A 17117-nucleotide genomic window follows, 5' to 3' on the forward strand; every position below is an offset into this window, starting at 1 on the left:
CCCCCCCCCCCCATTCTCTTCTGTATCACCTAAGTCCTCAACAACGGGTTCAGTTCTTTTAACTGTATGTCTTTTTTTTTTGTATTTTTTTAATGGTTGTTCTTTGAATCTGCCGCGTACATCTTAACAAATGGGACATCCATGCAGATCGGTAGAAATGAGCGCCTTAGAAAAGTATTAACATGATGGTTTTGGGGGGCGGGGGGGGGGGGGGGGGGTTACAAAAGGAAACCAGGGGGTCCCTCATGAATGGCGTCTCCTCCTTGCGTGCAGACCTCGGTGACGCTGACAGATTTTCTTTTACACACTCGTACAGTTTGGAATCTCCCTTGTGCTTTCGCAGGTGTTCGCCATGCCCCCTGTGAAGGTGACAGAAAAAAAGGGTGCGTTTGGTACAACTCTAATGATTTTCATTAAATCTTTAAAAATTGTCACAGAGGTGGGGAGAATTTAGGTAATACTTCACTTGAGACCAGTTTAATGAGACTGACATGATCTTGTCATTAACATGACATGGCAGATGTCATAATGTTGTGTTACCATTATCAGTATTTGTCATGACAACTCTCTGAATTTTACATGCCATCACAGGTTAATGTCACTTATCACACAACAACGTCACTTGTTATTCAGCGGTCACAGCATCTTCCAGTCATGACAATGGTCGAGTCTAGCAATATAGGAGACTGATTGCTATAACTACTTATGACAGCATATGACATGCGGCCTTACAAAAGTTACGACATGGTTATGTTAGTCTCGTGAATGGCGGTTAGGGGTTCGTGTAACACGTGACCAGAATTTGTAGATACGACGTCGTCACCTCTGCCCAAGTCACCGCGGCAGCAACGATGAGCTGGAGTTCCGAGCTTACGTTTGACACGGCACTCCAGCTCCTTCTCCATGAGCTCCTTCTGCGTGGGGAACTCGCTGAGGGTGATCTTGGGCGCCGTTTCGCTCTGCCCCACCGTGTTGATCATCTCCTGTTCCTTCTCGTGGTTCACCTCGGCGTAGATGTTGATCCACGGGATTTTTCTGGAGGGAGGGGGGGGAGGTTAAATGGTCAAGAGATAAATGGACTTCATTTGAATAGCACTTTTGCAGTTCTTTGCTCCGAAAGCACTCAAAGCGCTTTACAATTTCATGCAGCACATTCACACAACCATACACGCACGCGCACACACACACACACGCACACGCGCACACATACACACACAGATGGGAAAGGCTGCCATGCAAGGCGACAACCTGCACATTACACTTTTGGGGTTCAGAGTCTCTGCTCAGGGACACTTTGAGTGGGTCAGGTGGAGCTGGGCTCCAGCTAGACAACCTTCCCCATGACTGGGTGCCAAATGACCCCTTCACTGGGAGAGTCCATGTGTCCACACTGACCCTCAGTCGTCACGGTGATGTGGACCTAACAATGGGGAAGATGCGATGTACTACGTGTGTTTGCTATCTACATTCTTGCTTTGCTGTCCCTGTTGCATTATTTGCCTCTGTTAGTCTGGTTAGTCTGCACTAACCATAAAAGCACAAGCAAGCCATCTAGATATGATTATGGATTCAGGACATTTCCCCATGTATAACAAACCTCTATCATACTGTACCCGGGAAAATAAAGCATGCATTTAAGATATAAATATAATATAAATATATAATACTGCTGGCAGTATAAAAGCTTAGTGGAAACTGCTGGAAAAGCTTAATGAAGGTACAATGTTTTGCATTCCTATTTATATTTGTGATGGGAAATTCATGTTTTACCCTATTACGGAGACACTCTTCTATTCAATTGCAATTTAAATTGGAATTAATTGCTTTGTTTTGTCAAGTGTGACATTTCAATAAATATGCTTCCTCTTTAAATTAATGGAGAAAAACCCATATCCATTATTGATGATAACTTCAACATTTCTCCACATCCTTTTCCGTGTGAATTATTTTGAGCCCAAATAAATAATTCAGATACTTACTAACAGTTTTCCAGTGGAGGTACTCCAACAGCATATTAAACAATTTAATGATACTTTTCAACACTTTTTCAGCAAATGCTTTTTCCAGGTTCACTTGCCTCATGCATATTAAACCCTACACAACATTTAAAACCAGTGACTGCGTAGGGGAGAAAAGAGAAAAGAAAAAAAAAACGACGAAATACGAAACTCTCAACAAAAAGTTATTGTGTGCACATCCCACCTTCTGGCAGGTGGGACTACCAACAATTCTTTAGACTCCCATATATTTAATGTACAAAAGGCCTTTTGTACATTAAATATATGGGAGTCTAAAGCAGTGTTGTGGACATTATATATTTTTTCACTAGGATACGAAACTTCAAGATGTCTCTTAGGTCATATTGCTTTCTTCGTGGTAAGACTCGGACACAAGATGGGTGAGTATCGCATGCTCTTTGACAGAGCTCGCTCAATGTGAGTGTGTGTTTGAACGATCTGAGGTGCTCAGGGAAGCACTTACCTTTTGAATTTATAGATGAGAAAGACGGCTAAACCCAGGAACACCACGGAGAGAAGCATGAGCATCGCAGAGCTACTGTGTCTCGGGCTCGAGTCTACAAGCGGTGCTGAAAGAAAGAAAGGAAGAGACAGAGAGAGAGAGAAATAAAGGAAGAGAGATGAAAGAGAAAGAAAGAAATAATAAAAGAAAGAGAGAAAGAAAGACAGAGGAAGAAAGAGAGAGAGAAATAAAGAGTACAATTACATCATTAGAACTATTGCCTCACCTTAGCAGACTTCAATACTGTAACAAACTTATAACAAACCTGTTAAAGATTTCTTTTTTTTGCGCATAAAAAAACAAAGTATTTGAAATGAAGCTTAAATGATCATGTGATAAAGATCTTGCACCACTTGTGCCATGCTTGGCTAATACCGGTGTCCTTGAAACAGCTTTGTGTAGGCCTACAACAACATGAGCACTCTGAGCGTGACAGTTGGTACCCCCACATACCACATTTTTACATATCTCTCTTCCTGACATGACCCCGTGACGAGTTTGCTTTTGAAAAACTCCCGATTGCCGGTGTTTATTAGTGATATGGAAATGCAGAGTAATGATAGTTCACTATGCCTCTGCCAAGCTTTTAATATCAGAAGTTTAGGGGGCCTTGCTAGCGTGAAATTGCTATTTCAAATGGATGCATCTTTAAACTCCACGCCATCTGTTGGAAATAAGCTACCAATTTCCAGCGTCAGATCTATGATCATATTTTTTTCCCCCTCCCTTCTTTGAAGAGTATGAATACAAACACAGACAGAAAACAGAAGCTCTGATCAACATGTTTTAACTACCACTCACTCACACATGCTTGGCGAATTCACCACGCCCCAAACACGACAAGTATAGTCATATATATTTTCGAGAGAGAGAGAGAAAACGACACAAAACAAAATGTCAGAACTAACTAACACACGCGTCTGCAGTTACTTGTGTTGTGTGCCCCCCCCCCCCCACACTTCCCCCACACCTCCTTTTCGTGTCTCTCAGGAACCTTTGAGAGGCAGCTCTCTGAAGACGATGACCTTTTTGCGGTGCTGTTGCTCCGAGGCTCTGCAGACCTTTTCGCGAGCGCTGGGGCAGGGGCAGGGCTAACGTTAGCGCTAGCGATGGCGTCAGCATGCGAGCGGGAGAGTGACAGAGGCCACATGCTGCCACCGCAGGTGACCGGGTGAAGCCAAAGGGTGTGTGTGTGTGGGGGGGGGGGGGGGGTGCCACCTCCACCACCTCCCCCCACACACCTTATCATCCCCGAACCTTTTACAACAGCCACCGATTCGCTCAGTCTCTCTCAATGTATGATATTTAGCCAAGGCACTATTCCACACCCAAACACACACACACACACACGCACACACACACACACACACACACACACACATACACACACACACGCACACACATATAAATGGAGCTTGTGTCGCTATTGGAGCCTGGAGCAATGGCCACGAAAAAAAAGCTCCACAAAAAGTCCACCATTTGAATGTTTGAAAATGCAACCCACTATATACCCCCACACACCCCCACCCCACTGCTTCCCCCTACAGGCATGGACCCATAGCTCCCAGACCATCACGCAACGTGACAGCCAACAATTACTTCATTTCAATGGAGAGGAGAAAAAAAGCATGCCTTTTTTCCCCAAGGCCACTAATCTCTGTAAGCACAGCCACAAGCACACTCACCCCTGTCGAGGAGGAATTCATTTCTTGGATTTGGCCTTTTTATTCCTTGCTCCGCAAAATTGAAAGAGTGGATTTAGTTGGGTGCAGCTAATTTTTCCATTCATTGTTCGTCTTGCCAGGCTCATAAACATAACAGGAGTGTGTTTTGTGTGTGTGTGTGTGTGTGTGTGTGTGTGTGTGTGTGTGTGTGTGTGTGTGTGTAAGAATGAATGTGTGGCTGTGTATATCTGTGTGTATCTCTGTGTCTGTGAGAAAAAGAGAGAAAGAGTGTGTCTGTGTGTGTTTGTGAGAGCATGTGTGTGTGTGTGTGTGTGTGTGTGTGTGTGTGTGTGTGTGTGTGTGTGTGTGTGTGTGTGTGAGAGAGCATGTGTGTGTGTGTGTGTGTGTGTGTGTGTGTGTGTGTGTGTGTGTTTGTGGGCTGTCATCTTCTCCGCCTGATATGTCACAGCACTAACAGACCTCTGGTGTCTCAAGGACTAAATAATCAAGCTTAATTACCCCCAAGCAAAAGATTCCTCACAGTAGCACCACTAGTCGGGACATCGAGCAGATGTTACCCTCTTCTCATGAAAAACAAAGCATCGCAACAGTCTGTGCCGCAAATTACTCCTTCCAGAATGTTCTCCATGGCGTTGGAAAAAAAAAGACATGGTGACATATAGCACAATTTAGACCATATTTAGAAAAGAAGACTTTTGGTTTATTTTTTAAAAACTATGATGATCGTTCAAGCTCTTGTGCAGACGCGTTGTTGTCATAGCGCCATATGTTTCCCCTACATCTGACATGTTCGGAGATGGAGAGGACTTACCCAAGGTTAATTGTGTGATGTAAACAATGATGCGAGAACCGGGCTTCAGCTCAAACTCCACCAGGTTCTGGTTCAAGGCGCTGACAAGGACCTCTGAAATCTAAACACAGACACACACACAGACACACACACACACACACACACACACACACACACACACACACACACACACAGTCATTTACATATCTACATGCTAAACACAAAAAAGCACATTACATTACATTGTGTCCAGAGGTGAACAGTTTGAAGGTGGCCCATAGTACAAGTTGTGTATGGCCCTGTTAGAGCTACAGCAGTTCATCTAGAGCAGCATTAGTGAGCAAGTAGCAGATTTGGGGCAGCCGTGGCCTGCTGGTTAGCACTTCAGACCTGTAACCGGAGGGTTGCCGGAGGGAACCCCGACCAGTAGGAACGGCTGAAGTGCCCTTGAGCAAGGCACCTACATGTAACCCCTCACTGCTCCCCCAAGCGCCGCTGTAGCAGGCAGCTCACTGTGTCTGGATTAGTGTGTGCTTCACCTCACTACGTGTTCACAGTGTGCTGAGTGTGTTTCACTAATTCACGGATTGGGATAAATGCAGGGACCAAATTTCCCTCACGTAATCAGAAGAGTATATATACTTATACTATACAGTTCTAGTCAAGTGTTTGTAGCTTAACTGGGAGACGGGTCTAACAAGATAGATAGATAGATAGATAGATAGATAGATAGATAGATACAGTACTTTATTGATCCCCAAGGGGAAATTCAAGACAAACATCATAGGTTCAACCAGGGGCGCCTTAATACCACCCGAGGCCCCTGGGCTATATGTTTTTTAAGCCCCCCCCCCCCCCCCCCCCAACCGCAAATATCAATTATGATTAAATGATACCCGGCCCGCGATCTGCCCCGCCTATTTACATAGCGTGCGCTTTTGGTTAATAACATGCAGTGTAGCCTATTGAGCCTATGTAAAACCTTTACATAAACAGGAACAGAAAGTCCTCGAATTACGTCAGCCCATGACATCGCTTATCAAAAAGCTAGCCTACTGCACGAAAACAAGCGTTGAACTTTTACAACACTGGCTGTATGCTTAAAAGTTAAAGTTAAAAGATGGGTACACATATGGACGTTTAAAAGCTTTTCAAAAGTGCATGTGTTTGTCGTGTCGGGGGGTTCCCGAGGAGTTTTTTTGAAATTCTGTCTACTTAACACACCAGTTTAACGCAGTTTGGGAGGGACAGAAATAGGCTACTAGCCTACAGAACAAGCTGGCTCATGTGACGTGAACATGAATTATCACTACAGTACATGACATCTCCCGTTAACAATGGAGAAAACATAACATACAAACTTAGCTGTTGGTGAACGGAGATGCAGATCACTAATTCATTTCTTTGCGCCACAGGCCATGTTCTGTGTTCACTCCAATGAGACACGTGAAATACATGTTTTTAAAGCCGTTTCATTTCCAGGCTATTTGCTAAGATATTTAGGCTACCTGCTATGCCTTCTGTTTTCATGGACAGTTACAGGAATCCACGTCATTCGTTTGTCGTTGCTTCAATCCTACCCACGTTATCTCCAGAGTTTGTATTATAAGTTTGTCAGTCTGTTTCAGACTCTCCTCTAGCTCCTCTACACCCGTTGGGATTTATTGCGTTTTGTTACATGTTGTTACACTTTAGAATTGGAGAAGACAAAGGGGGCCTCTGCATGGATGTAGCCTAATTGTAGAGCAGTACGATGTGCTCAATTATTTAGGCTAGCTCCAGAGTAGGCTAATGACGCCGCAAATACGGACACGACGTTTATTATTATTTATTATCATTATTATTATTAGGAGGCCCCTCATTGGTCGAGGCCCCTGGGCTGAAGCCCAGGTAAGCCCCTGCATTAAGGCGCCAGTGGGTTCAACACCCCCAGAGTTCAACTGGCAACAATACAAATGTGTAGGTCACTTTGGATAAATGTGTGCTAAATCAATGGATGTGAATTGTCAATTATTACAATGGACATTCAAACAAAAATGGATCTGGCCGATCTTGTGACCTCTGACCTGCTCTAGCTCTTCCTCGTTCTCTTTCCGGCCCTTGGACTGGTTCTTGCTGGGAAGGAGGAACAGCTCGGCAGCAGTTGGAATTCCAGGAAACACCGCGACCAGGAGCTGTTTTTCCGGAACATCAGCAATCTGTGAAAGCAACAACAACTCTACATCAGGCAATTTGATGTGGGGCACGCCTAGATTTATTGCTAATATGCGGACAACTCGGAGAAACGTGTTTTGCATTTCCAATGGGTAGTTATAGCGCGCCGACACATTTGCAGATATGTTAGGATCCACTCAGGCAGCTTAATTGGTACTTGAACATGACACTGAGGCATGACATGAATTTATTTGACAGCAGCAGGATGTATAGGTAGGATGGACAAGAGTGAGAGAGAGAGAGAGAGAGAAAGAGAGTGGGTGTGAGAAAGAGAGAGAGAGAGAGAGAGAGAGAGAGAGAGAGAGAGAGCGCTAGAAAGAAACACTGCTTAAATACCCTGGGATAGATTCAGATCCATTAGAGCTTGACATAGTGTCAGATGTTGGTTCAAACAATGTCTAACGTCAGCTCCTATGTGTAGCCCTGTCGAGAGAGGCGCCGTGAACACTCTCCCTGCCTCGGCACCTTTAAAAAATATCATGTAATGGGCGCTCGGGCAACAGGAAATGAGAAGAGGAGGAAAACCCCATTAGACCAAACCTCACGGGCTTCATCCAGTTCTTCAACTCAGCGCACACACACAACAACATACCTGGGGGCAAGTAATGGACGTCCTCTAACAGCTGAACGTGTGGGGGAAAAAAAAACAAAATCATATTTTCCCTTTCCTTCTCCCTTTGAAACTACTTTTGAAAGGTTATTTCCTTCCCCCCTCCCGTTAATGGGAAAATTAAACCAACCGGAGAGAAAACACTGTGGCCTAGATATGGTGTACTAATGGCTTTTCAGGGTCCACTTGACTAAGACTTTTTCAAAATGGCGTTCAGTCTTTGGCCTGGTGGTGGAAGTAGTTGCGATCGGCTCCTTTCGTGAGCGTGCCACAGAGTAACATCGATTCTGGCTGAAATGAGTGTTTGAGTAGCAAAGTGGGGAATAAATAGAGAGAATAAGAGGCCTCGATATAAGAGTCAGAGAGAGAAATAGAGAGATGAATGGAGAAAGAAGAGAGAGATGGAGAGAGAGAGATAGAATAAAATACCTGGATATAAGAGCCAGAAAGAAAGAGAGAGCGAAAGAAAGAGAGAGCGAGAGAGAGAGAGAGAGAGAGAGAGAGAGAGAGAGATGGAGAGAGGATGCAGTGGGCCTTTGCGGAAATCAATACACTTAGATGGTCCATGTTTGTCCTCAGCGCAGTAAAGACCAAATAGCCTACTGCCTGAATGCTTCGCGGCATCGTCCATTTATTCCCCCTTTTTCCCTTCACCCTCCTTCTCCCTCATTCAGGCTTCATGTACAAGCCCAGCTGAGGCCAGCCAGCCCCGCTGTGATCGCATTTGCAGCACGACGTTAGCATCCATTTTAGACGACGGTCTTCTTTATTTCTTTATTCATACAGCCTTTAACGTGACCTCTGCTCTTTCTGTGATTGCCTCTGGACAAACACCATTTCATCCAGACTTCTTGTTGATGTTGTTGTTGTTGTTGTTGTTGGTATATTCTTGTTGTGCGCAGGTTCCAAGGGAATTCGAGTCTATCACTCACTGAATGCCTGGGAGAAAGGCTCGCTCCAGAAAGAAAGAAAGGACTCGTGCTGGAGCTGTTAAGATGCTATTTCACAATGGCTGGGCTTCCCATACTTTTTATTACACCTTGAAGTGACCAGGGCCTAAAAAAAAAAAAAAACCCCACACAAAACAACATCCCTAAGTGACCTGAAAGGATGCCTCTACTTTCACGAAAAAAAAAATAAATAAAAAAGAAAAAGCAGTGGCGTTCCCCCTCCGGCTTTAGCATGGAGATGGAGGACAGCTCAAGTGTGGGGCCACCAGAGAGATCATTGGGCGGGTGATATGACGTTACCCTGGAGGAGGAAATGCAGTGAGAATCCTCCAGTGAGAGCTTCCCGAGCTCCCGAGCGTTGGGAACAGAGGAGTTAGCTTTGAAGCTAACCCCACTATTAGGAGGAGCTTTCCCCCCCCCCGACGGCATGCCTCACCCCACACTGTCCGCGTGGGCAACTATCAAAGGAGCACGGTGGCGTGAAAGAGTGAGTGAGAGACAGACAGAGAAGGGGAGAGAGAGAGAGAGAGAGAGAGATAGAGGTGGATATACCCACACTGCTGAGAGAATAAGGCGGATGTGTTTGAAGTATTAATATCTAGATTACTGTTTTTATTTTTTATGTTCAATAGTTACTAGTTTAATAGTTATTACTCTGTTGTTCCTAACTGTCATACCACTCTGTAACTATCACTTTGATAGAATACTCTGTTATATCACTCTGTTATTCCTAACTATTCCTAACTATCTATCACTCTGTTATCACTCTGTTGTTCCTAACTATGCTGTTATACCACTCTGTTATTTCTAACTATCTATCACTCTGTTATCACTCTGTTGTTCCTAACTATGCTGTTATACCACTCTGTTATTTCTAACTATCTATCACTCTGTTATCACTCTGTTATTCCTAACTATGCTGTTATACCACTCTGTTATTTCTAACTATCTATCACTCTGTTATCACTCTGTTATTCCTAACTATGCTGTTATACCACTCTGTTATTTCTAACTATCACTCTATTAGATTACTCTGTTATATCACTCTTGCTATCCCTAACTATTACTCTATATCACTCTTATATATCCAAACTAGCTTTGGTACTGTATCAGAAACAGTGATGCTGAGATTTTGTCTGTACTTTTCTCAGCCAGAGCTCAACCTGTATTGGATTGTATTTATTTATTTATTTATTTATTTATTTATTTATTTATTTATTTAGTATCTATCTATTTCTTGCGATGAGGGCTTGAGAAGAAAGGAGCGATTGGGAGGGTGTGGCGGCTGGAAAGCACAGTGATTGCTGACAAAGTCATCTTCCTCTTGAGATGTGAGAGCTGAAGCTGAGGCTCTGACTCTGGTATTTAAAGCCAGTGCAATTTGCTGAAAGAAAGAAAGGCTTTTCAGGCTGTTGCAACAGCTCACTGTCACCTAGACCAGATCATACACATGAAGATAGAGAGAGAGAGAGAGAGAGAGAGAGAGAGAGAGAGAGAGAGAGAGAGAGACTGTGTCTGAGACTGAGTCTGTGTGTGTGTGTGTGTGTGTGTGTGTGTGTGTGTGTGTGTGTGTGTGTGTGTGTGTGTGTGTGTGTGTGTGTGTGTGGGCAGGGGTGGATTGTGGTGTGTGTGAGGGTCATCTTTTCAGCACTGTAAGTAATTAACTCCTTGAGAAGGACCTGTAGGAGACAGCCTTCACATTCTCCACTCCTTGGTAAGGGCCATTCAATTTAACTGTGTGTGTGTGTGTGTGTGTGTGTGTGTGTGTGTGTGTGTCTGTGCGTCTGTGTGTGTGTGTGTGTGTGTCTGTCTATACTATCTATGGGAGAAAGCCTTGACCTGAGCTCTGACAAGCATCGGACCAGCCCGGCCATTAAATCTGAGGTGTAGACGACAAGTTACGTGTTCCTATAGGGGACATGCAGTATCAGACTGGAGGAGTGAATCAAAATAGACTGATAGAAAGAAAGAAAGAAAGAAAGAAAGAAAGAAAGAAAGAAAGAAAAACAGAAAGGGCCCTATCTTCCTATCTTGGCAATCAGAAGTGGATAGTCAGAGAAGCAAAGTTTATAGACATTAAAGGCATGGCCAGTCCATATTCACTAATTTAATGACATGATTTTGTTTAATCAAACGTCGGGCACTTGGCGCAAAAAGGCGGTTCTTATGTTTCTTAATCAGTCAAAGGTGTGTTTTTGAACATCCTTTAAACCAATGAGAATGACATTCCCTTTAACAGCAAGCAGCGGTACTTCAAACAGCCCATCAGTATTTTGATAGTCAGTGGCGCATTTGAAGGAATCTGCTTGCACGCGAGATTTCGCCTATTATTTGAGCTCATAGGCAAAGTGAAACTAACTTCACCGTGGTCAATGACAAAACAGTTGTAAACAGTTAATTACTTTCACTATTGACTGACAAGGGGTTACCATCGAATACATAGCCTGAAAAAGGTTTAATAAATGTGGAGCGCATGGCGAAGAAATCACTCACTTTACTGAGTGTAAGATAAGAATCAGCCTTGCTTCATGCTTTGCCCCACCTTGTGTCGGGTGCACGATAGGGCCCAAAAGAAAGAAAGGAAGGCAGAAAAAAGTACAAAAATAAAATAGAATGCTATGCATGCCGTGGTCTCAAAATAACCCATTAGTAATCACTGTCCTGTCGTGGTGGAGACAAGAACATTCCACCTGTGATAATGAATCACCAGGCAACCAATCCCCACCTTCCCCTAGCTTTGAAATCCAAAAATAGAGAGATAGAGATGACAGAGAGAGAGAGAGAGGGAGAGAGAGAGAGAGAAGAATAAAAAGGGAGCAGATGAGAGTGGTGGAAATGAGAGAAAGTGGAATGTGGAAGGCAGCAGGGAGACATTCGCAGACGGAAAGAGGGAGAGAGAGCGAGAGAGAGAGAGAGAGAGAGAGAGCGGAAGACAACTCGGAAAAAGAGAGAGAGAGAGATAGAAGTGAACGGGGGAGGAGAAATCCACACTCACTTGCAGTAGAGCCTTCTTAATTACCCTGCCAACGTCCTGTCTCCACTCGGGGATGTCAGGGTTGACCTCGTCCAGATTAGGGGAGAAAGATAAAAGTAACGATTTGAAGAATTCTGTCAAAAAAGAGAGCAAGAGAGGCGAGAGAGAGTTAAAGAGAGTGCAAGAGAAGAGGAGGAGGAGGAGATAGAGAGAGAGAGAGAGAGAGAGAGAGAGAGAGAGAGAGAGAGAGAGAGAGAGAGAGAGAGAGAGAGAGAGAGAGAGAGAGAGAGAGAGAGAGAAAGAACAGGAATGTGAACAAGCTTTTAATATGCCTTGTTGTATAAGAGGCATATACTGCACCATCCTCCCTCCGCTACTCATTTCTTCTATCTGAGCCCGGGCTGTGCTGCCGCTGTGCTGCTGGAGATACAGTATCATTACAGGGCCCGAGCAGACAGGGTTATCAGATATCGCAAACGGCACAGCCCGCAGACTTTTTAGCTAAACGTTCCGCGGCCCGCTAACACATTGGCACTTCCTACTGTAGCTGGAGCTGTAAAATTATTGCGATGGGAAACCGGGCCTTCTGCCGATGCTATCCACCCCCCCCCCCCCCCCCCCCAACACACACACACACACACACCCTTCACCCCCCTCCACTCCCCCAAAATCATTTCATTTCCCTCAGCGGGGAGGAACAAACAGAAACCATGGAGGCGAAGCTATAAGGTGAAAAATAAATGTTATCGCAGAGCCGAGACATTATTTAACGCCGGGCCGACGCCACTGGGCCGCAAACAAAACAAAACAAAAACAAAAACAAACAAACAAACAAACGACGGAAAATGGAGTTCTCTGCCGCAGCTGCTCACCTTGCACGGCGATGGTCTTGGTGTCCTGCAGGATGGAGTTGGCCGAGGACACCTGCACGGTGACCATGTGCATGCCCTCGCTGGTGAAGGTGTGGGAGATGCTGCCGTCCAGCGTCACAATGGGCTGCCGTGCGGAGGAACGCAAAACAATCATATAAATATGAAAAGGAAAACAAACCTTTGAAAGTTGCAATTGAAATGGCACCCTAGTGAGAGCCCTTTTATCTACCTGCTTTTATTTGTTTAACAAACAGTTTTACTCAAAGGGTAAAAACAGAGCAGAGACAAAATACACATTTTCTTCAGTCTGACTGGTGCCTGGGTGTCACACTCATTACCGACTGTACTGTCAGCATCTCGCTCTGCCAGTTGAGCTACAATCTCATATGTGCATAAGTCAGTGTGATGATGTGCTTTGGTAGGTTTTATTGTTGTGGTGGTGGGCCATGGAAAGAGTAACGGAAACAAACAACAAAAAAGATGGCGGCATTAAAGCGCGCTTGTTTGGATCATAGATATTAGAAAGCTAGATACCGCATTGTCTGTCGAGTTCCATTTGGCTGCATCGTAAATGCGGCCGCCATATTGCTGGGTGCAGCACCTTTACTGTCTATGGGCAACACTTGCCGGCAATCACAGACACCTGTCTGATTTCCAGTCAGAGTCACATGCTCCTCCATTGGCCTCCAGTGACTGTTGCCCCCACCAAGATGGCGTTGCTATTTATGTACGTTCTGGAGCCTGTACCTAGTTTTCTAATATCTATGGGTAAGATTAGCTATATTTCCCCCTCTGCTGGAGAAGTTGCTATTTGAAATGCTATTTCAAACTGTGGAAAAAAGTAACGATAAAGCACATGGATTTGTTTACAAGCTTGCGAAACGGTTAGCATAAGTTCAGCAGAATAATGTGGATGTTACAAGGTAAGAAACACGATTTAAAACAAGTTTCTTGTTTCTCTCTTACTAGGACGGTAGTCCCAATGTAGCAAGGTTGGTTTTCCGTCTAAACGGGTTTATTAAGTTGAAATAGTTGCCAAGTTCCCATTTAAAGGAGAAATCCAACGAGTTTTTACATAGCCAGGCAGCAACAGCGCTACACTCTAGGGGCTCACGGACATGCTCCCAGAGTGTAGCGCTGTAGCTGCCTGGCTCTGTTACCTGCTGGCTGAAGCAACTCGAGCTAGGTTGAACCCTATTGTTTTAGAGTTTTTTCGTACCGACAATACTCGGTGACCTCGAGAAACGGAGATCTATGTGAAAACTCGTCAGATTTCTCCTATATGAGGTGCTTCTCCTTGCTCACCTCGGAACTATTACCGAGCCACCAGAAGTAGGTGAGTGTCCGGGATTGGCTGGGCCCGACAACTGCGGTCAGGTTCACCTCCTTGTTCCGGATGACCACGAACGGAGCCAGCAGCTGGACATGCTCCACAGCACCTGCAGATAGGAGAACGAGGCAAAATGGCTCTTTGTCCGGACTGCTTTGGGAGAACAATGGTGAATGGCACCGGCTCACTATCCTGCTGCACACACAAAGGTAACTAGGCAACTGATTTAACAGACACTTTTTTTTTTTATCCAAAGCAAAACAGACGAGAAACCCCAGTGGTTTGGGAATCAAATGTCGGCCAATAATGTGTCACGCAGCAACACGTGACAAATCCCTTTCGAATCTCTCTTGAGTCTTGAGGTATGCCGATGATGAGCACAGCCAGGCATAGAGATCAGGGAGGGAAAACTGATGGGGGGACTAGCGTTTCATATGTGGTGTATGGTTGTCTGTATGTGGTGTGTGTGTGTGTGTGTGTGTGTGTGTGTGTGTGTGTGTGTGTGTGTGTGTGTGTGTGTGCGTTTGCGTGTGCGCGCTAGTGCATAAGACAGGGAGAAAATCACATAATCTATGGGAGAGGGCTGTACTGTGTGTGTGCTATGCAGAAGCCCTCTCTGCCGGGAGCTGGGTTGCCAGACGGGTGAGTGTGGAGCAGACGAGGGCCCGTTGATGCTCATCCACTTTAGCCAGAACTAATCCCTCAGCTCACAGATATTGAGGGGAGGGCGTTCTGTGGAGTGTGTGTGTGTGTGTGTGTGTGTGTGTGTGTGTTCTCTGTGTGTGCATCATGTGTATGTATCTGAATGTGTGAGTGAGTGAATGTGAGTAATTGAGTATGTACAAAATTAGTGTTTGGTGTGTGTGTGTATGTGTGTGTGTGTGTGTGTGTGTGTGTGTGTGTCTCCCTCTTGTGTGAGTGCCTAAAATGTTTTTTTTTTCTTGGCAAGGGTACTCTTTATATTTGTGCCTGGCGGACCACTTAAATGAATCACCCGCACTCTGTTACTTAGCTCTCCGCTTTTCTCTGAGGAAAAAAAAAAATCCTGCCAATCAAAAACTGCATTGATTGTGATTTTTTTTAGCACAGGGCAGCACAACAACTAAATTGGACAAAGTGCTTGGCTCTATCTACAGAGGAAGACACAATGAAGTTTCCTGACGCATGACTGAAACAAGTCGGCTTCTTTGTTGTTTCGTACAATTTTGTCAATCACACATTCACACCTCACATACCGAGTGAACATAAAAAGAGGGCGAACTATGTTTGGTGGGAAACTAATGATTAAGGTTACTTCCTCGTTTCTTAAACGGGGTGACTAAAACATTTCTGATGGAAAATTCCATTTGAACTGAAGTTGGAGGGAGACAGTGGGAAAGTTTTCAAGTGACCGGCAGTAGTCGACAAGCACAAGGGGAAGTAGAAGAAGAAGACATTTATTTCTCATTGCAAAGGGGCCTTGGTGCCTAAAGATCCTAAGCCAATTTGATGCAACTCATCTTGACAAGAAAAAAAAAAGATCATACGAGTCTGAGAGAGATTTGTCTGACAGGGTAAATTAAGGATGTCCGGGTGTGTAAAAGTTTGAAAGTAGAATCTCATGTTTTGAAAAAAAAAATCAGCTTAGAAAAAACTACGTCTGTGTACTTCTGAAGTCCACCTAGGATGTTTCCCTCCCATTTTGTTTTGCTAAAATGGCACTGGATTAATTTGTGTGACGGACATAGGCAATGACATCCCATCCACACAGAGCTTCCAGGAAAAAATCTCTTAACAACAGATGGTTGGAATCATTCTGGTGTGGTTGCGCATCATTCTGCTTGCATGCCAAAAAACACTAAAATTGACATTTTTGGCGAGAGACTGCATCCTCTTTATTATATTTTATCCACCTGTAATCAATTTGGTGGGCGAAGTAAGAAGGGACGATCCAAAAAAAAAAGACACATCTCTAGATGGAGGGACACAGTTTGAGATGAGAAATATATCTGTAGCTACATATACAGGAAAGGAATTGGAGACAGAAGAGAGAGAGGAGAGGGAGAGAGAAAGAGTGGGAGATAGTTAAAACATGAGAGGTGAAGACAGAGAGAAAGGAGAGAGAGAATGAGAGCCAACAAGATGGACAGACGTAAAGTTAAAGAATGGAGAGACCTGGGGAAGACAGTGAGAAACGTGAAGATAGAGGAGAGGGTGATAGAGAGAGGTGGAGGATGAAAAGAGGGATGGATGGGAAGAAAGAAACTGGAGAAATGTAGAAAAGAGGACGAGGAGACGAAAACAGCCCAAAGACTAAAACAGGATTACTGTGGAGGCAGAGCTGGAGAATCAGGATGACAAGATGTCAACCGAGAATTTACACGGTCTATCTGGCATGTCCACAAAGGTAAAGGTTTTTTGGGGTTTTTTGGACAAATTATTACAGAATCAAATAATTTAGTGAAGAATAATCATATTTCCAATCACTTGGACTGCACTTGGGCCTTGTTAAAGCAACACCAAAGAGTTTTTTGTACCTTAAAATAATGTTTCCAAAATTGTTTCAGTGGTTCATCAACTCGTAACAGGGTGAACGGCACTTCTGCATTCGCTTTGCGGCCCTCTATCGGCTATAATCGCACTATGTAAGTTTGCCAGATCGGGTAGCAGAACTGTAGTTCGATGGAATGCAAATTTGACTTGCATGATGTCGCAATACATCATACTTTCATAAAACCGTGCAACATATTCTACCTTGTCTGTGGACATCGTTATTTGCAAAGCCGGAGCTGGATAAACAAATAGCGTGCGTGCGACAAAGGAAAAGTTCTTTGGTGTTGCTTTAATTCCCAGCTGACGACATGGTACCTGGCTCCACGGTGGTGTTGTGGGTAGTGGTGGGTACATACACGTAACGTGCAGGTAGAGAGAGGTGCTATCGGCACCCATCTCGTTCTCCGCCAGCGCTGTGACGCGGAAGATTCCGGCACTGCGGTACATGTGCTTGATGCCCTCCTCAGCCCAGGTGAGGTTGGAGTAGGACACGGCCGTGCCGTCGCCGAAGTCCAGCTGGATGTGTGTCCGCATCGAGTCTCCCTGGCGACAAGAACACAGTGGGCCCTAATTTAAATGGTGGCCGAAATACAAAGTCAAAAGTATAATGGAAGCTAAATGTATTTGCTAATTTACCTTA

The 17117-nt window shown here is 44.6% G+C and overlaps 1 protein-coding gene across 1 annotated transcript in view; it reads right to left on the minus strand.

The window, feature by feature from the left end:
- Positions 1–300: 300 nt before the first annotated feature.
- Positions 301–17117, minus strand: part of sorcs3a (sortilin related VPS10 domain containing receptor 3a) — a 221268-nt gene continuing 204451 nt past the window's right edge. The window contains exons 19-27 of the mRNA XM_076280316.1: positions 16834–17020; positions 13921–14054; positions 12616–12739; positions 11765–11877; positions 7062–7193; positions 5017–5116; positions 2482–2587; positions 875–1035; positions 301–359 (exon numbers count right to left, since the gene is read on the minus strand). Of these exons, the coding sequence (XP_076136431.1) occupies positions 301–359; positions 875–1035; positions 2482–2587; positions 5017–5116; positions 7062–7193; positions 11765–11877; positions 12616–12739; positions 13921–14054; positions 16834–17020 (1116 nt within the window). The remainder of the gene's footprint in view (positions 360–874; positions 1036–2481; positions 2588–5016; positions 5117–7061; positions 7194–11764; positions 11878–12615; positions 12740–13920; positions 14055–16833; positions 17021–17117) is intronic.

Source organism: Alosa pseudoharengus, unplaced genomic scaffold (genome assembly GCF_046254945.1).
Source record: "Alosa pseudoharengus isolate Yale_2024_CS ecotype anadromous, Long Island Sound unplaced genomic scaffold, YU_APseudo_1.1 YU_APseudo_1.1_scf_1, whole genome shotgun sequence".
In the NCBI taxonomy this organism is placed as follows: Eukaryota; Metazoa; Chordata; class Actinopteri; order Clupeiformes; family Clupeidae; genus Alosa; species Alosa pseudoharengus.